The sequence below is a fragment of the Oncorhynchus kisutch genome, linkage group LG23 (genome assembly GCF_002021735.2).
Source record: "Oncorhynchus kisutch isolate 150728-3 linkage group LG23, Okis_V2, whole genome shotgun sequence".
NCBI lineage: Eukaryota > Metazoa > Chordata > Actinopteri > Salmoniformes > Salmonidae > Oncorhynchus > Oncorhynchus kisutch.
In genome coordinates, this window is record NC_034196.2 from 9,568,727 (window position 1) to 9,590,320 (window position 21,594).

The 21,594-nt window shown below is 43.7% G+C and overlaps 2 protein-coding genes across 3 annotated transcripts in view; one reads left to right on the forward strand and one right to left on the reverse strand.

Moving 5' to 3' along the window:
• On the forward strand, window positions 1-16,043 carry LOC109868732 (phosphatidylinositol transfer protein beta isoform-like). 2 transcript variants are annotated; one of them, XM_020458468.2, is made up of 11 exons: window positions 1-99; window positions 4,392-4,422; window positions 8,029-8,174; window positions 8,416-8,507; window positions 8,655-8,662; window positions 9,173-9,331; window positions 10,894-10,971; window positions 11,172-11,282; window positions 11,417-11,539; window positions 11,816-11,893; window positions 12,639-16,043. In XM_020458468.2, exons 1-10 carry the CDS (start codon window positions 80-82, stop codon window positions 11,864-11,866), a joined length of 819 nt encoding a protein of 272 aa, XP_020314057.1. In that variant the 5' UTR covers window positions 1-79; the 3' UTR covers window positions 11,867-11,893; window positions 12,639-16,043. The 2 variants fall into 2 exon arrangements, with proteins under 2 accessions (XP_020314057.1, XP_031658628.1); XM_031802768.1 differs by lacking the exon at window positions 11,816-11,893.
• Window positions 15,997-21,594, reverse strand: part of LOC109868730 (N-alpha-acetyltransferase 25, NatB auxiliary subunit) — a 16,420-nt gene continuing 10,822 nt past the window's right edge. Inside the window, exons 17-23 of the mRNA XM_020458463.2 lie at window positions 21,241-21,484; window positions 20,748-20,871; window positions 20,513-20,578; window positions 20,228-20,325; window positions 20,007-20,117; window positions 18,387-18,536; window positions 15,997-18,229 (exon numbers count right to left, since the gene is read on the reverse strand). Of these exons, the coding sequence (XP_020314052.1) occupies window positions 18,107-18,229; window positions 18,387-18,536; window positions 20,007-20,117; window positions 20,228-20,325; window positions 20,513-20,578; window positions 20,748-20,871; window positions 21,241-21,484 (916 nt within the window). The 3' untranslated portion in view covers window positions 15,997-18,106. The remainder of the gene's footprint in view (window positions 18,230-18,386; window positions 18,537-20,006; window positions 20,118-20,227; window positions 20,326-20,512; window positions 20,579-20,747; window positions 20,872-21,240; window positions 21,485-21,594) is intronic.

The following is a 21,594-nucleotide window of genomic DNA, read 5'->3' on the forward strand; positions in this document are numbered from 1 at the left end:
CCGTGGGCGGAAACAATTCGTTGTTGATAATTGCTGGTGACGTAGAGAACCTTGCGCAGCCGCAGCCCGGGAGGAGAAGATGGTGCTGATCAAGGAATAGTGAGTTGAAGTATTTAACATATAATTATGTTCGGCAATTTATTGAGTCAACGTGACTAATTTGAAATAAGTCTTTGCGTATTTGTGGCAGCTGAGAGGATATTGTGAGTGTTTGGGTGGATCAGGATGTGTCTTCACGATACCGGTGTCTAGGCCTAGACAACAGCGAGCTAACGTTATCTTTTGAATTAATCTGAATGGAGGAAACGAAGTAACTAACGGGGTAGCTATGTGTCTACACCTGTAAAGTTAGCATATAGGTTAGCTGGTTAACACTGTGCCATAAGCTTCGGTCTCGCGAGTGACAGATTATCAAGGTGCCATCTCAGGGGGCTCTGTTAAACAAGACGAGGTACTCAAGACTCCGTCAGTGAGACGTTTCTACGAAATGCAAAATACCATACAACTCAAATGACAGTTAGTGTGCGAGTCGGCACACACTACAATGCAAATTATTTAGCTAGTTCGTTAGTTCACTTTACCAAGTAAATCGTTCACTAGCTAGCATGCAAGCTAACCATCAGCTTGGGTGGCTAAATGACACTTAAGCTAATTACAATTACCTAGCCCGTTATTTTTAGACCGTGTTGTCAAAGACAGTATCTGTGGTGTTGTGTTCAGTCTATCCGTCTACTCTTTCCTGGCGTAACATGCAACCGGCCGACAGTGTAGAGGCTTTTACCTCCGTCTGACTTTACTTGCAGGGTGCACGTTTCCCTGATGATTTTGTTAAGCGCTAAACGTTTGCTTGTCTCTTCAGCTGCAGCGGTTTTCATGGCAACCATACATAGCTCGCTACCGGCCTTCAGTTCACTCACACTTGTGTTTGGCTGCATCATCAAGCATTGTAATCAAATGCCAATAAATTATCCTCCCCCGTTGTCTTGCTTGATATAGTGTGAGTCACATCACCGCCAAGCAAGCGCAGTAATGCACTGACAGTATTGCTCAATGCTGTAGATGGCCAGCATGTCAGGAATGACTTGGCCAAGTGTGCAGTGACTGTCCTAGTGTTTCATCCAGATTTGGTTTAGGGCTGTCTAGATTTAAATTGATTAATTCCCCAACAGACCCAGGCTCAAGTTGTGTGTGTGAAGTCGTTTTGCTCAGGGTCTCATGACATATCCCCTATCGGTTGTCAAGAAAACTAAAGCGGTGCCTATTCCCTTTTAAGGTCTATGGGTGGTGACTGAACAGTCAGCTCACCAGATATTCCTCAGGTGATCCAGGAATTAAACTACTTGGGACATGACTGAAAGATCAATAAATCTGTTTGCCTTTTCCAAAGGTCTTCCCACGGACAGCTCTGCTTTCCTGTATCATGTTGTATGATGTCTGTGGGAAGTCAGTTACCATAGCTAGGGCTTGTAATTGCTCTACTATGTAGAACCCGTATGGTGTATTTGCACACCATGCGGTGGACACAGCTGGTTTTGTGTACAGCACACTATCAGAGTAAACTAAACATGTCTCCTCTTATCCTGGAGTGCACATGTGCTGAATCGACGAACTTCAAATAACCTTCTGAACTGAGGACATCATTGTGATTTTTGCAGCCATTCCTTGGATTTTGTTTTGGAAAGATTAAGATTTTACTTATTTCCATATGATTTCAATCACTTTCTGACTGCAACTCTTTTGATTTGAACTAAACCTTCCATGTGCGTTTGCCTATGGTAGAAGTGGTCAGAAAAAGGGACTTTTTGGACATGAATGCCAAAAGATTCAGGAGATAGAGGTTCTCAAAGTTGACCCATTTTGCATACCCCACCCTACCATGAGACATCCATGTCTTTGTCACTGAAAAAGATAAACGGTTGAGTTTGATATCATTTGAAATCTTACGGAGGTGTCAAACTATTTTATATATAACATACTATATATGTTCATATGCACTTTCTGTTTGTCGGGGCTCTACAAGGTGTCGAAAGCGTTCCACAGGCATGCTGGGCCATGTTGACTCTAATTTTTATTTTTCCTTTATTTAACTAGGCAAGTCAGTTAAGAACACATTCTTATTTTCAATGACGGCCTAGGAACAATGGGTTAACTGCCTGTTCAGGAGCAGAACAACAGATTTGTACCTTGTCAGCTCGGGGATTAGAGCTCCAACGCTCTAACCACTACGCTACCCTGCCGCCCCAATGCTTCCCACAGTTGTGTTAAGTTTGTTTTATGTCCTTTGGTGGACCATTCTTGATACATACGAGAAACTGTTGCGCATGAAAAACCCAGCAGCTTTGCAGTTCTTGACACAAACAGTGCTCCTGCCACCTTTACTTCCATACGGCAGGGTAGCCTAGTGGTTAGAGAGTTGGACTAGTAACCGGAAGGTTGCGAGTTCAAACCCCCGAGCTGACAAGGTACAAATCTGTCGTTCTGCCCCTGAACAGGCAGTTAACCCACTGTTCCTAGGCCGTCATTGACAATAAGAATTTGTTCTTAACTGACTTGCCTGGTTAAATAAAGGTACAATAAAAAATAAATAAAACCCCTTTCAAAGGCACTTAAATAATTTTCTCTTGCCCATTCACCTTCTGAATGCCACACATACACAATCCATGTGCATTTTATTTTTTTGCTAACAGACAACATTGCCTCAAGGCTTAAATCCTTCTTTAACCTGTCTCCTCCCCTTCATCTGCACTGATTTTAAAGTGGATTTAACAAGTGACATAAATAAGAGATCATAGCTTTCAACTTGTCATGGAAAGAGCAGGTGTTCCTAATGTTTTTTACACTCAGTGTATGATGTAGCTTAGACCCTATTTTACATCTTCAGAGGTGTCTGTTGTGCATCTACAGATGAAACGTTATGGAGTCTTAAAGGAGGCCTGAGTAAGGCCAAAATGTCATTTAATATGTCAAATATACAGTATGTTAACAATCCTTTCTCCAAAGGACTATTTTATGGATTATATTTAGTTAAAATCCCCCCAAGTCCTTGTCTTTATTGGTCTAGGTTTCGTGAGAAATTACTCCTACATATACTGAACAAAAATATAAACGCAACCATTTCAAAGATTTGAGCGAGTTACAGTTCATATAAGGAAATCTGTCAAATGAAATACATTCATTAGACCCTAACGTATGGATTTCACATGACTGGGAATACAGATATGCATCTCTTGGTCAAAGATGACTTAAAAAAAAAAAAGTAGGGGTGTGGATCAGAAAACAAGTCAGTATCTGGTGTGACCACCATTTGCCTCATGCAACTGGACACATCTCCTTCTCATAGAATTGATCAGGCTATTGATTGTGAAATGTTGTCCCACTCCTCTTCAATGGCTGTGTAAAGTTGGTGGGAATTGGAACACTTCGTCGTACACGTCGTTCCAGAGCATCCCAAACTTGCTCAATGGGTGACATGGCTGCTGAGTATGCAGGCCAGAACTGGGACGTTTTCAGCTTCCAGGAATTGTGTACAGATCCTTGCGAGATTGGGCCGTGCATTATCATGCTGAAACATGAGGTGATGAATGGCACGAAAGGTGGCTCAAGATCTCATTACGGTATCTCTGTGCATTCAAATTGCCATCAATACAATTGAATTGTGTTTGTTGTCTGTAGCTTATGCCTGGCCGTGCCATAACCCCACTGCCACCATGGGGCACTCTGTTCACAACATTAACATCAGCAAACTGCTCGCCCACACAACGCCATACACGTAGGTGGTCTACGGTTGTGAGGCTGTTTGGACGCACTGCCAAATTCTCAAACGATGTTGGAGGCGGCATTTGGTAGAGAAATGAACATGAAATTCTCTGGCAACAGATCTGGTGGACATTCACTGGAAAGTACTGTGTAGGGCATACGCATCTCTTCATATTCTCAGAACAAGATGAATGAGTACCCAGATTACATTTTCAAATCAACTGTGTGTAAAATCGTCCGTTTAAAAAAATGTTAGTTCTTTCCTATTAGAAAATGTTCAGCTCAGTGGTCTGAATGATGAAGAACTGACAAGTCTCAGTGTGTGGGGTTACTGGAGTTCACTCCTGGCTCTGGTTGAACTCTGCCAAGACAGGCTGAGGCATGGTTTGGTTTACTGCAAGGGCCCCTTTTAGTCTCTTCGTGTGACACTATGTGTAACACACACACACACTACATGTTAAGGTTTTAAATGTATGTAAAGTATTTTGTCAGTGATGTCTCGTTCGTTGTGTGTCGGACCCCAGTAAGACTAGATGTCGTCGGCTAATGGGCGTCCTAATAAATCAAAACACTGGTAGAACATCTTTGTTTTCTTATTTCTTATGTTTATCTGTATTTCTTTCTCTCTCTTACAGCCGTGTGATCCTACCGATCTCTGTGCAAGAGGTGAGTACCACCATGTCATAGCCCACACAAACACAATTGTTATGCTAGTTTCCTGCTTTCATGCATGCAAGTCTACATGTATGAAAGCAGGTCATAATTGGTGTTGGCATTGATAATGCCTAATAAACTTTGATTTGTTTGTGACAATAGGTGTATCTGTTGCATGCACAGGATGCATCTGGTGTGAAACAGTACGGTGAAATGCTGACTTACAAGCTCTTCCTCAACAATGCAGTGTTTAATATTAAAGATCAAAATCCAGAATAGGATCTTAAAGAGCACAGAATTTATACTAGGTCAGATGTACAACAAAGAAATCAGATGAGAAGTAAAACACGCGAATGTACGCTATACTGTGTACAAGGTCAGTATCATTTCAATGTGCAGGGATACAGTGGTAGTAGGGGTAGATATGCACATAGGGGCAGGGGCTCTAGCCTTTTGGGGGCCTTAAGCGAGCAAAACATAGTATTGCCCCCCCCGCCGCTGAAGAGAAATGTACATTTTTAAAGTGAATTTACTACAATTTCCACAAATTTTGCCATGCAGCACAGAGATTAAAAAAGTTTTAGACCAAATTTTCTGCAATTCTAACTAATTAAACAATCAAATTGTTAGCTGACATGGCTAATTGAGTGACTGTCAGTGACTCGCAAAACAAGATTTAAAAAAATTGCTGGTGCACATCCAAATTTCCAACTTGCACCTTGTCTATTCTACTATTCTAACTCTCAACAGTAAGTAGAGACCCCGTCTGAGTTCCTGAAACTTTTACAATTTTAGGGGGCGGCGGCTTTTGCCTGGATTCGGCCCTGGGCAGGGGTAACAGTGACTGAGCAGCAGGATTAATAATAATACCAACTAGGTGTGTAAACGTTTAAATTAAATTGGGATGTTAACGTTAAGAATAAATCTCTGACAGAAAAACAAAACATCTTTCACACAATTTTTATCACAGTGCTGTTATCGCAAAACTACCACTAATAACTCCCGATCTTCATAAAGACAAGAACAAAAAATGACATACCTAACGCAACAATGCTGTAACGTTAGTAGGAGATATGCATCTTTTGGATTTTTGCCACACGTGTGTGTGTATATATATAAAGCTCGTTAAGTTGGAAAAACTTTGGAAACATGCTGAAGTACGGACTGACTGCTGGGAACACGTCTACAACTTCATCAGCAAGCTGTCAAACTATCATAAATAAGTGCCATTCTGCACACTGTTTACCAGTGCAGTCCCATCCCTGTGTTTGTCAGTGACCCAAAGGAAAATCCAACATAGTGTCTTAATAGGGCGTTGGGCCACCAGAACAGCTTCAATGTGCCTTGGTATAGATTCTACAAGTGTCAGGAACTCTTGGAGGGATGCAACACCGTTCTTCCATGAGAAATTCCATCATTTGGTGTTTTGTTGTTGATGGTAAATGCTGTCTCAGGTGCCGCTCAAGAATAAGTGTGCAATTGTGTTGAGAACTGGTAACTGTGTGTATGTAGAAAAGTGTTGATTTATGTCTGCGGTGACTGTGCTTACAGGGAGAAGACTAATTCCGGCCCAATTCTGCAACCCTGTTCTCTCCCTGCAACGGCCTGAAAACACACACACCTTTTAACACTAGAACCGCCAACGGCTACGAACGTTTGATTTTGGAAAAATACATACATATAGAGTAATTTTTTTTTAAATAATTACATTTTATTTCACACCTATTCCTACCTACGCTTAGCTTGTGCATGTGTTCGGTTTAAGTGTTTCGGCGTAAGATTCAGCCAATGACTTTTTTTAACAGAGTGGGGGGGGGGGGGGGGGGTCCGTTTGTCACATCCCAAGTAGCAGCAACCTATATTGGTGAATGTCTGTGGCATGCCTTTCTTTCCACTGCAGTCTGTTTTGTCACAGCATTAATACTCCAGCATGATGAACACATGATGTTCTCCTGAAGCATGTGATGTAGTAGCAGCATATAAAGATTTTTAGTGCAGGTACACAGTGACAGCTGTAAAGTCACCACCCTGGAGGGGTCATATATCCTAACAGGGAAGGCCATTTCCCCCTTAGTCAGGTCCTACGGACTGAGGTCAATCACCTCCCTTCCATATAAAGATTAACTTCAGAGCAGGCTGCAGCTCTGAAGGCTTGTAATGTGTGGTTGTAGTTTCAACTACTGTACACTGAGTGTACAACATGTTAGGAATGACTGCTCTTTCAAAGACAGACTGACCAGGTGAATCCAGGTGACATCTATGATCCCTTATTGATGTCACCTTTTTAAATCCACTTCAATCCACTTCAAGTGTAGATAAAGGGGAGGTTTTTTAAGCCTTGAGACATAGATTGTGTGTAGATGAAAGGGAGGAGACAGGTTAAAGAAGGATATTTAAGCCTCGACACTTCTGTCTGTTACCCAAATACTTCAAAATAAATAAATAATAGAGACATGGATTGTGTACATGTGCCATTGAGGGTGAATGGGAAAGACAAATATTTCAGTGCCTTTGAACGAGGTATGGGTAGTAAGTGGCAGGCGCACCGGGTTTCTCTGCTGCTGCTGGGTTTTTCATGCTCAACAGTTTCATGTCACAGTGCCTCTAAATGTTTCAAGAATGGCCCACCACCCAAAGGACATCCAGCCAACTTGACACAACTGTGGGAAGCACTGGAGTCAACATGGGCCAGACACCTTGTAGAGTCCCATCCCCCTGAAGAATTGAGGCTGTTCTGAGGGCAAAAGGGGGTGCAACTCAATATTAGGAAGGTGTTCTTAATGTTTTGTACACTCAGTGTATATTCATGATATGGAGTAGTTGGGCTTTATTGATCCCTAGGCAGAGTTGTACATGTTGGTATAAAAACCCTTCGTCAAGGTGTTTCCCTGGCTTCCCCATCACCTCTTGATGTGCCCAGGGTATCAAGGGAAGCATTAGATTTCACACCTAGGTCTAAAGCCTACTGGACAAACTAGCTGATAGTAGAGAAACGGTATCTCCGTGACTGACCCATCCGATGTGAGGAGGTGCTGCAGAAAGCCTCCCCCTCCCTCCCCATCTCTCCCTTGGAATCAATTCAAAACGAGCCAAATACATTGCAGCCAACTAAGGCCCACTGTTCCAGTTTGTCTGAGAATCTCCTTTCCTCCTCTCTTGTCCCTAAAGTGGAACGGTGTGTGTGTTCGGGCCGATGCAGGGGTACAATAGGTCCCTTGTTAGAGAACAATAGGACAGGGTTGCAGAATTGGGCCGGTGACTGTATTGGCCGTCTTTCTGTGGTACTGTCGACGCAACGACACACACTCACAATCTTTTTCTACACACACACACACAATGCAGAGCTTTGTGTTGTCCGGCTCCTAGTCCATGAAGTCACAACACCCTTTCTGATATGTATAGAGTTTGTGTGTGTGAAATGTCATTAGCTTGCCATATCCTAAACCACTAACCCTTAATGTGGATGGTCATAAACCATATAAACACAACGTCAAATAACATCCCCTTTCAACCACTAACAGTGACTCTGTCAGTGATTGGCCCAATCAATGTGTGTTAGTGACACTTTGATGTTCTGCGTGTATGTGACACATTTCTGTGTTCTTCTCTCTGTTGTAGTACCAAGTCGGTCAGCTGTTCACTGTAGCAGAGGCCAGTAAGAATGAGACGGGGGGAGGAGAGGGCATCGAGGTGCTGATAAATGAACCCTACGAGGACGAGGGAGAGAAGGGACAGTACACGCACAAAGTCTACCATCTAAAGAGGTACACACACACACACACCAAATCTGCCACACAAGAGCTACACGCATACAGTATTGGGGTGGTGGAGGAGTGTACATGCATATTTTCCTAAGATTTCGTTTACACAGGCAGCCCAATTCTGATCTTTTGCCCAGTTACTGATAAAAGAGCTGATCTCAAAAGACCAATTAGTGGAAATGTATTTGAATTGGACTACATGTGTAAACGCAGCCATATGATTGACTCCTGTCTCTCTTGGCAGTAAAGTCCCAGCCTGGTTGAGGTATATTGCACCAGAGGGAGCATTAGTCTTCCATGAAAAAGCCTGGAACGCCTACCCATTCTGTCGCACCGGTGAGTCCCACAACTCTTGTTTAAACACTCAATTGAGACCAATTCTGATTGGGACTGGCCAACATTGTCACATTTTAATAGTTTTTATTGAAAGTTAACCAATGTTTCCTTCTTTCTTCTATTGCTTGTGTTATTCATCTGCTGCAGTTATAACGGTGAGTAGTGAACTGACCACACACACACCCCATCATCCCCAGACTCTTGTCATTGTCTGTGTGGGGTAGTGTTGTTGAGACACTCATTCCCGTTAGTGTGACTTCCGTAGCGTGGTGGTGTGTAGCTAGCTGCGCTGCTAATGCTACCACGCCAAGGTTTAGTTGGGCAGAGTGCAGAAGTTCACTAACCAGATGTGTCGTTTCAGTCCGATCAGTTAATTAGCTTAGCTGTTGGGTTTAAATAGGCCTCCGGCCTCCATTCAAGGCTTTCTCAGCATTAGAGATTCCCATTGGTTCTCTATTTAAGGCATTCTGTAGCTTTCCATTGGCTAACGTTTTAAGGCTACTGTACAGAGGAGGTGTAGTAACTAATCAAACATTTTGGAATGGTACACCCAATATGGCTGCCGCCCCGACCCACAGCATCTAGAATTCAGTTAGGAGACTTGATTAAAACATGGGCCGATTTAGATTTTTCTATCCTTTCTTTGCTCACTTCACTCCTTCCAGAACGAGTATATGAAAGATGACTTCCTGATAAAGATTGAGACGTGGCACAAACCTGACATGGGAACGCTGGAAAACGTGCATGACTTGGATGGTCCTACGTGGAAGACAGTGGAGGTAGTCCCCATCGATATCGCAGACAAAGATGTGGTGGCCCATGGGGTGAGTGGACACACGCACCTGCTAAACACGTGTATGTGACCAATATTTCTGAATACTTCGAAACAATATTTGAATAAATAGATTCGTCCTATATTGCTCGTCAGACCTGACATGACTGTTGGTTCAAGCCGTGAGGTTTTAACCGCTCATCAGCCATTTGAGATCAGTGACATGAAGATGGCTCTCTTCCCAGGTGGTAAAATAATCTGTCCCAGTACAGCGCCCCTGTCCCAGGCACTGACGGTTATGTCAATGTATTTGTCTCCCCCATGTGGATGAGTTGTCACTGCATGTTGACTGGCTGTGTGCCAATCTAATCTTGAACACCCAGAACTAAAATATTGCTTAATTGCTTCATGCTCGTTTAAGATCTGGGGGAGACGTGTTAGAAAATACACAAACAACGCTACCGAATTCTCACCCCTCTAAATGGAGTCTTTCTGGCAAGTCTAAGGCAAGTTTCATGCTCCCGAGTAACGCAGCGGTCTAAGGCACTGCATCTCAGTGCAAGAGACGTCACTACAGTCCCTGGTTCGAGTCCAGGCTGTATCACATCCGGCCGTGATTGGGAGTACCATAATGCAGCGCACAATTGGCCCAGCGTCGTCCAGAGTAGGCCGTTTTTGTAAATACGAATTTGTTCTTAACTGGAAATCAGCGGTCCAGAATGAAATTCCTTTTTAGTCATCGCATCCCACAGTCTGTCGACAGATGTTACTACCATTTTTTTAATGTAACGTGCATCTGTCCACGGGATTACTACCAGGCTAGTGTCATCCCTAGCCTGTATCTGCTGTTAGCATGGCAGTCTCTTCCTGCCTGCCAGAAAATGTGCATGTGCAAGACGCTGTGTAGAAACTCTGATCGACACGTCGCCTTACTGACACACTGCTGACGTGACTTGTTATCGCTATAAGTCTGCGTAATCAGCCTTCCTCCCACCCAAAAGCCACAGTGCAGGATCCCCAAGCACTGTAGTTGAGAGGTGGTATTGGAGTGAGCTTCTCTGTCTGTGGTGGGCCTACCATGTCTGTCTTGTCAGTCTCTCCTGTACAGTACTGACTGAACACTCAGGACAGAGAGAGAGCATGTGCTACAGTAGTGGCTCCTGTACTCCTAATGACATAAGTGGATCAGTGGCAGGGCCACGGCTTAATCTGAGGGTCCATCTGGTGCAGGCGCACACACACACACACACATACAGGTCTGACCAATTTTTTTTATTTTAATACTTTTTTTTACAAATCTTACATTTTTTTAAGTGTGGACTAGGGGAGAGCCTGTGGTCGTTTGTGGCATTCCTTCATCATAAGGGAATTGCGTTGATCTCCCAGTTCCTCAGATCGTCGTACCATCCACACATCTCCTTTTACACAGTAGTATGTGAACCGTGAGAAGTCTGGTAGAGGCTTCATTCTAGATAATATTATCTTCATGTACATAGTACTCCCTTTTCAATAGTTTCTCTGTGTGTGTGTGTTCACTCCTGCAGGATTATAATGGGCTGTAATGTGTATATGTTTTCAGTATGCATGTTTTGTAATGTACGTTCTCTTCTACAGGACTATAAACCAGAGGAGGACCCTGCTCTTTTCAAATCGACAAAGACAGGCAGAGGACCACTCTCACCTGAATGGAAGGTACAGGACTAGACTCCCTCCTGCCTTGTCTGTGTTAATTGGTCATGTTGACGTTTGACCTCGTTTAGAAGAGGGTTAAATCAACGTGCCACGCTTCTCTTGTTTGCGTTGCTGGACGCTACTGGCCCAAAATCAACATTGTAGAAAATGTCATTTGAAATGTTTCCCTCGTCACCCTTCCTGTGTTTCTCCTCTGACAGAACGATCTGATGAACAAGACAGACTGTCCTAAGATGTGTGCCTACAAACTGGTCACTGTCAAGTTCAAGTGGTGGGGCCTGCAGACCAAAGTAGAGAACTTCATCCAGAAGGTACAATGCTTTTATCTCTCTCTCTATCTCTCTCTTAGCCTTTTCACATTACTTTTAGGGCTTCTAATGAGAAAAGACTGATACCTAATATTGTCATCACTCATCTCTCCTACCTCTACCTCTCCTTCTTTTAGCAAGAGAAGCGTATTTTCACTAACTTCCATCGCCAGTTGTTCTGTTGGATCGACAACTGGGTGGAGCTGACCATGGCAGACATCCGACGAATGGAAGAGGAGACCAAGAAAGAGCTGGAAGAGGTAATACACAAACGCACAGTTGATGTCTGCCATTGTTTCCTAGGTTTTAGACTTGTGTCTTAGAGTTTGAGAAAGTGCTCAAGAGACTTATTTTGATGTTTATGATGATGAAGAGGTAACTAACACCTGATTCCAGAGGCATGAAGTGATCAGGAACCACAATAAACAACAAATCACCTCTCTAGGACTGACTGTGACCCTCACTAGGCCTTAACCTTTGACCCTCCTATGGAGGTCTGATTGGTCCAGCTGACAGTTCTGCTCTGCTGCCTTTAGATGCGTGAGAAGGGCACCGTGCGAGGAACCTCGGCAACCTCGGAAGAGTAGCCCCCGCCCCTGTAGGTCAGAGGCTGAGTAAGTTCCCCAGCAGGACACAGGAAATTACATCATCGTGGCGTTGTGGACTCATCCCATGCCTGTACTCGTCTTCATTGTATCTTTCTTTACCCCCACTCGTTTTTGTTGCTCATCGCCTGTTTGGTTTTTTTTTTCTTCACTTTTTGCTAGCTGCATGTTGCCAGTCTAATCAAACGTTCTGGGGCAGTCTGTCCTGTCTATGGTGGCTTTGGCTCTGTCTCCATGTGGCTGTCTCATTCTGTTTCTGCCTCTTTCCATCACGCCTGCCTTCCGTTCCGCCTGGCTCTCTCAGCAGTTCTGCTGAACCACTTTCATCCTCCTTTTTCAAACCTTCATTCGTTTTTTTTGTCCACTTTCTAACTTACATGGTGTGTTTTATGTGTGTGGTTCCAGGTGTTGGGGCTGCGCCACTACCCTGTTGCTATCTGCCATCTTTCTGCATGTCATGTTGCCTACATGGGAAATGATCTGTCATGTGGACAGAGAGGATAAGAGTTTTCACTGTGATGGAGATGGGTTGATGTGCTGTAAAGGGGAAATACTCTTTTTGTATTTCATGAAGTGAACATTGGCAGTGTAGCTAGTACATTATATGAACCAGGCAATAGTCATTTGATGGAATGACAAAAGTGGTTCACTCCTCCGTCTCATCACAGACAGACTCTTGTCCTTCAGGGGGTACTGTGGTGACACCCGCATTATTTGAACCTCTCTTGTTCTTTCTCCTTCCTCCTTGTCCCAGCTGCGTAGGTCAGGTCAGGTTCGAGGCATGACTGCGGCTCACGAGCAGTGAGGTTGACCAACAAAACCCTTCCATGATGATGTTACCATGTCCACAGAGGAGAGGAAGTCTCTGCTCTACTTCCTGTCTCCCATGATTCATATGGGGGGGGAGGGGGGTGTCCTGATTGGTCAATGTTATTGTACTGACCCTCAATCACATGCCTCCTATTCACACAGAAAAACAAAAGTGGTTTTTCATTTAAAGAAAATTTTTAAACTCTTTGCACAGAAGGTAAAATATAATTGTTAGTTGATTATAAGACGGGCTTCGTTTGTATCCAGAGACACAGAAAGCCTTTTAAACAGAAAAGAATGTTATTTGTTATTTTACAGTTATGGGTATGTTATAATTTCCCCCAAAATTGGAATAAGATAATGTATTAACAGGCTTTGGACCAATTTAATTTTTCATGTATTTGTGTTCCCTGTTTTTATCATACTGTATCTGTCATTCTGCCATTGCTCTGGTTGGTTTCATCTGTTTCTTCCCCCTCCCGAGACTACGGTCCGTACAAGCCCTTATCCCAGTTGTAGTGGTCTGCAGACTTGAAACGCGTCCCAAATGGCACCCTATTCCATATAGTGCACCACTTCTGGCCTGAGCGCTGGGTCTGAACAGGGTGCCATTTTGGGATGTAGATGAAGCATTTTAACCCCTGGTCACTGTCCTGTCTTTCTGACAGGTGGCTGGGGAGACAGTTGTTCTTTTGTTGATTTGTCCCAGGTCTATGGCTCTCTCTCGTAGAACGTGATGTTTCTGCATGACTTGATTATTCTTCGCTACCTTACAATATATAAGCCAGACACACACACACACTTGTGAGTGCATGTGTACAACCGCAACCCACAGTGACTGGCAGTGCATGTGCGTTCGGATGCCTCCGTACTCTGCCGTTAGGGAGTGTGTCCAAACGAGAAAGGGTTTAGGATCCTCTGTGGACACAACTATGGCTACGTGTGTGTGTGTGTGTGTGATTAGGATGCTGCTTCTGAGTGGTTTTGGCACAGCTAGGCTTCTCGCTGCTACCTGATCCAGCCTGTTGTAAATTGGCCTTGCGCTGTGGCTGCACCCCTCTCCTGTAAACTAGGGCTTCAATACCAGGGCTGGGGGCCGGGTCTACTTCAACTCAGTCCTTTAAGGACTTCAACCAGAAATTCCAATTTAAACATGTCATTTCTTGGATTGGACTTTCAATGCATTTCCTGAATGGACTCCATTGAAATGGAATTGGCCTCTGGTTTTTAACAAGAGGGCTGGGCTGCCCCAGGGCAACCTAGCTTCTATTTTACTATAACTGATGAAGAGTGTGTGTGTGTGTGTACTGTAAAGGGTTTTGTATATCCTCTTGGACAATTGTAGTTCTGTTTGTCATGCTGTTCTCCCTCCACTCACCACTGTCCCAGGCAGCAACCATCTGTCTAACAGATAAGGGTTGTGATCGAGTGGTTTAGCATACTTCTACATTTCTTGTATGTTTTTAGTTTTTTTTTTTGCTGTGTTTTTGTTGTTGCATTACTGTCTATTGATCATGTATGTTGTCGTCATTTCCCTTTTTAACGTGTTAAGGTTTTAAACATTTCGTCATATTTTTTTTGCCTCGTGCTGCTAAACCAGCTGTATCTAGTACCTCCTTCATGCCCCTTTGCTTTCTGCCTACTTGGAGTCACGCCGTGTGTTAATGACATCAGAGCGAGAGCTAGACTTTGGTGGCTTTAAAAAAATATATATATATATATATATATACTTTGAAGTATTTGATAGATGATCCCCAGGTCTGCTATACCATTAGTAGGGACAGAAAGACATGGTCCTTGTGACTGTCCAGCTGTCCTGTGGGACTACCAGCCTAGTTCTACTACTGCAGTGTTGACCGTCCTCTGATTTCATATTGACGATGATACATGGTGGTCGGGTCTACTCTAGACGTACCTGTCTTGTCTCCCAGTACTGTAACTATATACAGCAGGGACGCTGGCTCAAATGGCGCCCTGTTCAATATATAGTGCACTACTTTTGGCAGGACAATATCATAATTGGGGTGTTCAGGTGTAAAATATAATCATACTCTTGATTTCAGATCAGCGTGTTGTTCAGACACTGCTTCGAAAGATTCACTTTTCTTTTTCTGCCAATGGCGAAGGTTAGGATTTGGAAAATAATCTGATCCTAGATCTGTGACTGTGGTCATTTGATATTCCGCCCCCATGGCTTTCATCAATTCTGCAGTTTGACTGTACATTCACGAAGGTAATACAATGTGTCTGAAGTAATGAATTTCTCTGAAGTACGCAAAGACAATATTTTAGTGCAGATACAGTAAGTAATACGTTCTCCATCGGCGCAATGCTGACCATGTAGCTGCTGCAGCATTAACAGATAAGGATATATAAGTATCTCTATTTAAACTAACTGAAGATTTTGATAGTTAATTCCCATTGTGATATTGTTTAAGATTTTGATCTCCTGAGTAATGAACCCTTTGAGTGAGACACTGTTAAGTGAAACAGTGAAGTTTTATTTTTTGGGGGCCATTGTATTGTTTCTCTTTTTAATGTTTTGTCTTGTAGATTTTAGCCATTCCTGTTGGATCATTGTCTATTGGGTCGAATGTGACCCATAACTGTCCCATGATGTGGGTTAGTCTTTATAGAAACACCAGTGTCAACCAGGGTGTGAGGGGAGGGGTTGCACATTTTTGTTCTATCCCAGCACGAACACCTGATTCAACTACTTATCACCAAGCCACTGATTAGTTTAATCAGGTGTGTTAGCACAAACACGTGCAACTCTGTGGATCCTCCCAGGAAGGGATTGAGAAACACTGGCTTTAGGGCTCTATTAAATCCGTATCGTGGAAGTTCAGCATTACAGCGAGATTGAAATTTAAAGGCAATGTTCTCGCATTAGCAGAGACCGCATTCACGGTAAACACTGCATGTCGGCTCAATTGAAAAATTACCCTTTAAATTTCTATCACGGACTCTGAAATGCTTCAACGATGCAGATTGAATAGAGCCTTACAGTCCATAACATACTGTATGTCTTGTCATCATGACCAAGCACTTGCAAAATCTACTGTTCATTTCCTTTGAAAGAAAGATTTTCTGATCACAAGGTAAAATTAATGGGAATTTAGTAGTGAATGTAAAAATATTTTGTTTCACAGCTGCTGAACTGTGGCAAGGTCTAGATAATGGAATTGAACAGAATATCTAATAAAATGGAACAAACCTCCACCATGTGCTGTTGATTTGACATAATGCTCGATACAGTTGGTCTACTCAGTATTTTTGGAAAGACAACATTGATACAAGACTGAAACAAAACAGATTTATTCATTAAAAAAAAAAAATCCTTTTGACATTCCAGTGTTTTTTGTTTTCCATTTTCTACCAAAAGAAAGACTGGGTATCAGGTGAGATGACATTCCAGATTGTCAACCACTTCTCTGCACATCAACATAAGTTCTACTCAGTCCACTAACAGCCTCTAGAGAGGGTCCATCCATCCGGGGATTTGGGTACGAGTCGTCCGAAGGTCATCTTGAGGGGTGTGTTTTGTAGGAGGATCAAACTGTTGCTCCCCTTCCATCCATGTCTTGTTTTAAAGAAGGAAAAGCTAAACAACCTACAAATCAAACTAAGCCAAAGCATATACTTCAATATTTAGTCAGTCTGCGGCCTGCATTGGATAGTCTTTCAGTGCCCCCTGGTGGTCGTGGCACAAAACATCTGCTAGTTTCGTCTCTGCCTCGCTCGGGGTCGTACAACAGTACTAATGAACGTTGCAGATAACGTCATGACTAGAGGACATGATTCCTCACTCTACATGTGAGAGCGTCTGCTCTCCACACCGCATTTTATCTGAACGTTCCACAATGCTACCGAACATACCCGTGATGTCTGTCTGATACAAGTCTCCTCTCCCTGCTTGGTGTAGGTCTAGCTGTCAGTTAAAATGCCATTGCAACAGAGCCAAATTTTTGGTATATAGTTACATACACAGTGACCGTTTTGGTTGGTGAAATTAATTATGTGGCGATTCAGAGCAGGTCATAACCGTTGACAAGATAGGGGAGAGATCGACTAGTTCTTTTCTACAACAAAGGACATTCAACACATTTCCCATCTTCATTGTAATCTGACAGGTTGGTTATCTTGTCTAGTTCCACCCGTTTATTCAGAGAAATGACTCAGGTTTCTCCTACGGTGTTAAAACGAACCATCCACTCTGTAGATGTTAGCTAAAACCAGGAGAGCTACACGCACCGACACAGAATTCAAAAATAAGCGTTTGCAAATACATTTTATGTGTACTGTATGTATTTTCCGATTCATTATCTTGTCCCGTGATTGCTTTTTTTATTTGGCTTTCAAACCCAATTAAAAACTGAAATAAAAAAGACCAGTGGAAAAAATAAAGCAAACACAACCAAGTTAAAAAGGAGTTTGGGATGAGGACTGAAATCAGACAGGCATTGATTGGTGGGGAGCAGGGAGATTAATTAACCAAGAGTGCACCACACCCAAAGGTACACACCTCCGGTCCTCCAGGGCTGTCTTCAGTTCTCCCCAGCTCTTTACTGACCCATTCTGTCACTGGTTGCCCGTAGAAGAGCGCACACAGCTGGCTTCTCAGGTTACTGGCTAAAAGGCAAGGCCTGAAATCACTGGAGTTGTGCACTCCCGCAAGAAACAGTTGAGGCTTTTCCGAGTTGGCCCCAGCGTTCAGCATTCCTTAACAACCGTCTTTGTTCAGCTGTCCTTTGTTTTCATACAGTAAGCTAAGCACCATCTCCACCCCATTTGTTCTTATGAGCAGAAGAGTGTGATTGACAACAGTGTCCATGTTTGGGCACCCAGATCAGGCTTGGGGAGTGAGGAGTCCAACATGGAAAAAAGGAGGAGTATATATTCTAATCTAACTGGGCTTCACCATGGAAACAGACTGGAGAAAAAAAACGAACTAAGGGGGTAGCTTATATTTCATTCACGTTCAGTCAAGGAGTTGATGTTCTGTCTGCAGACTATGTACAATCAATTATTGGAGTAGTTCTAAAATTGCTTATTTTGTTTGTCTATCTGTTGCTGTAGTATCTTTGAGGAGCTTCTCTGTGATGGTATCACAAACTGTGGTTCTGTGCTGAGCGAGAGCAGTGATGGTTCTCAGGGTGAGAAATGGCGGGAGGGAGAGGAGAATCCTGTGTGATAATAAAGACACCCAGACCGGGGGATATGTGGGAAAGGAGAGGGAAGGGGATGAAGTGAAAGAGAGGGTGTGTTGGTGGCAGGCAGCCCTCCTTTGAGACGAGCAAGGGGAGAAGGCTTTGGATGTGGGTGGAGTTAGACGATAAATGGTGACAGTATGTATAATGGTGATAGTTGGGTATGAAGATGTTGATTGAAGAGGGATGGTTGATGCGGGGGTCAGATCTTGAGGCTCTTCAGCGAATCGGCTCTCTTCCTCAGTAGATCTCCCAGCTCCTGCAGCGAGCCAAGATAACTACTCTGAACCTTGTCCATGGCTGCCCTCGTAAACCCACACTCCTCCTGGGAGCGAGAGAGGGAAAGACAGGGTAAAGGTATAGATTGTCATTAAAATAAAAAGGGGAGGGGGGAATATAGAACAGAAAGAAGCATGCTTTGAACTAAGCCAATGCTTAGGCACAAATCAATAATTCATACATACACGCCCAACACTACCAACCTGTGTCTGTGAGTATCCCTCCTCCAGGGTGAGTGCTGCTAGTTTGAGGGCCGTCAGGCTGGCCTCCTGCCCCTTCACGTGATCCAGAGCCTGGGTCACAACACCCTGCAGGCTGCCTGTCCACTCCTGGAAGCCACACAGCACCACTGGCTGTAGGGGCAGAGGGCTACTGCGTGAATGGCTATGGTGTATTGTGAATAAATGAAGAAAATACATGTAAATGCTTAAACTGCCTTTTGGGGGAGGTGGGGTTTCTGTTAAAACGATAACATTTTCATAAAATGCAAATTCACAATGCAGCTGTGCTGCTGCCAGCATCGGGTTGGGTTTCATGGTAAGTCCCTGTCAGATGGTGAAGCGTTGCACTTGTACTACCATTACTGTATCTCAATTTCACATTTAACTTCTCAAAGTATTGCCATACACAACCTGGTCTCAGAGCATTTGGTATTATTCTGTATGTAAATCCGACACACTCCATTTAGTGTGATATGTTATGTTTATTATGGTATGTATTCATTTGTGGATGTCCATCACCCATTTCGTATGATATGTTCTGAATTACAATTTGTATTATAGTTACAGATTTCCAAAAGGAAAAATATTTTACGAATTCTAGCTAGGTGGCTTAAGTAATCAATTGTCTTATGTAACCATCATACTAAATTGAGTGTCCCGGATTTATATTTACTATGTTATGTCTAGACTATGAGACCAGGCTGCCATACAGGACTTCAATGCTATTTCTTGCCTGTCTTTGACATTTTTCCAACTATTAATGATGATGAGGTACTGGTGGAGAGTGGACTCCACGTCCGAATCCATTTCTGTGTAAAGATTCGATTCCAGTAATTGACTCCTAAGATTCAGTATTTTTGGAACGGAGGTGACATTAGTTGCCGTACTTCCAAAAACACAAACTTCTGAGAACACAAAGCATCTTTCATAGCAAGCTAGTGAGGGCAGAAGAGAGAAGGGGGGGCACTGTATAGGCATGTCAGCCACCAGGCAGACAGTCAGAACCGTGCACTAGACCTATCTATCGGTAATTAAAAGCTGTATCTCACAATCTCTTGGCTTGCATGTGTCTCGCGACTTCAGTAAAGCAGGGCCTATCATCAATGAATAGGCATGGATATTGTACACGCAACAGACCCGAAGACTGAACACACTCGCATCATTAGCGAAGAGAAAGAGCAGGAATGTAATAATTAGTAGTCCAAACAGTGGCAAAACGTTTTGCCAATAAAACAAGAGTTTCTATTGGACAAATGAAGGTAGGTCCCGCCTTAATTTGCTTATAAGAATGGGCGTAATAAATATGGAAGAAAAAAAAATTCGCCAAAAGTAGCCCAAAGTTCTATGTAAATTCCACAACTTTCTCCAGAACTTTATAGCCTGTCGTCTCGAAAATAATACGTTTTCTGATGACTGAAATGCTATTTTAGTTTTGCGGGGGGGGAAAAACTAAATAACGGTTTGGGACTTCCCTTAACATTAAGATTCCCAATTTCGTTTAAATATTTGAACATTGAAACAGTCTAGTATGGTGTGAATAGTGATGGGGTCATTCCAGAGAAGGGTAATCGGGAGGATAAAGGTGAGGTAGTAACGGAGTACCATGGCACTGCTGCTGTCCTTCTTCTTCTTCTTCTTCTTCTGTAGGCTGGACTTGAGCGGTCGCAGTACGCTGGCAGAGTAACTGGCCACCCACAGCACCACACACACCGTCTGACCAGGAGAGACACACACCATTGCACGTTTCATATTATAATACATGTACATTTTAGTGATGTATTACTTGTGTATGTCTAGCGTGACTATAAGTGTAGTACACTCACCTCCACGAAGAAGACCAGCGTTTCTAATAGGGAGGGTCGGGTCGTCAATCTGCCGTCTTTCATCTCCAACACTTCTCCTTTACATCTGGATAACATCTCTGGGCGGAGAGGGGAAAGAGAAGAGGGGAGCGAGGGGCACAGATCAGCATGGGGGAATAAGAATGACCCACTAGTGATACCTCGACTAGAGACCTGAAGCTATGACGTCTCCTGTGGCTGACTAGACAGTCATTATTACCATGGACAGGTTGATCATCTTTAATAAATATATATGTGACGGTGTACCTTGGAGCTGTGCTACTGACGATTTGAAGGCGTTACAGATCTGGGTTTGGAGTTCCGTCGAGTCGTCTGGAGAGAGAAACTGAATAAAGAGCATGACAAAGACCTCCCTCCTTTCTCCTCTCCCCCTCTCCACTACTCCCTTCCCCACCCACTCTCCCTCCCTCCATCTCCTTCCCAGTCCTGCTGCTCCTGTAGATGGTTGGAGATGCCCCCCCCCCTCATCTCCCTGTCTTACCCAGTCCAGTGGTCTCTAGTTCTCGTAGAGTCAGTGATAGTTGCAGAGCAGAGGCCTGACAGTGACAGCTGCCACTAGACAGAGCAGAGGCCAGGCGGGAGGAGGGAGGCCCCAGGAACGGGTACTGGAACAACACAACAACAGTTAGTGGTCCTGTGTGGCTCAGTTGGTAAGAGTACGGCGCTACCAATTTCAGGGTTGTGGGTTCGATTCCTTCTGGGGCCACCCATATGAACATGTAGGCACTGATGTAAGTCAGCATACATTACATTATATAAACTGGGTGGTTCAAGCCCTGAATGCTGATTGGCCCACATGGTATATCATGTATACCACGGGTATGACAAAACATTTATTTGTACTACTCTAATTACATTGGTAACCAGTTTACCAGACGGCACCTCTGGGGTTTGTGGTATAAGGCCAATATACCACAGCTAAGGGCTACCACACCTCCTCAGGCCTTATTGCTTAAATATATTAGTGTGTGTACCTGTGTCTGTTTCTCCGTGATCTGGGCAGCGGTCTCAAGCGTCTGATCTAGCTGGGAGAGTAGGGTCTGGAGGGTGGAGCTTTTGGCCGATATACCATTCTCATTGGTCTTATCAGAGTTCCGTGGCGAGGGGGCGTGTCCGAGCAGAGCCAATGAGGCGAGGAGGCGGAGTGTGAGAGAGCGAACCTTCAACCAGACGGACTCCTCTTCTAGAGACAGACGACGATGCTCCTCAGTCAGCTCCCTGGAACACACAAACACAATTAACTGTGTTAATTTTATATGCAGAAGGACTGAGAAGCTCAGTTCAGGTGACTTTTAAAAGCCCATTCTACTCTGAAATGAATGTAAATG

Coding starts and splice junctions, on each gene's coding strand:
- LOC109868732 (XM_020458468.2), top strand. CDS start 80: ATGGTGCTGATCAAGGAATA. Junction 10,972..11,171: donor CACTCTCACCTGAATGGAAG/GTACAGGACTAG, acceptor CTCCTCTGACAG/AACGATCTGATGAACAAGAC. Junction 11,283..11,416: donor TAGAGAACTTCATCCAGAAG/GTACAATGCTTT, acceptor TCCTTCTTTTAG/CAAGAGAAGCGTATTTTCAC.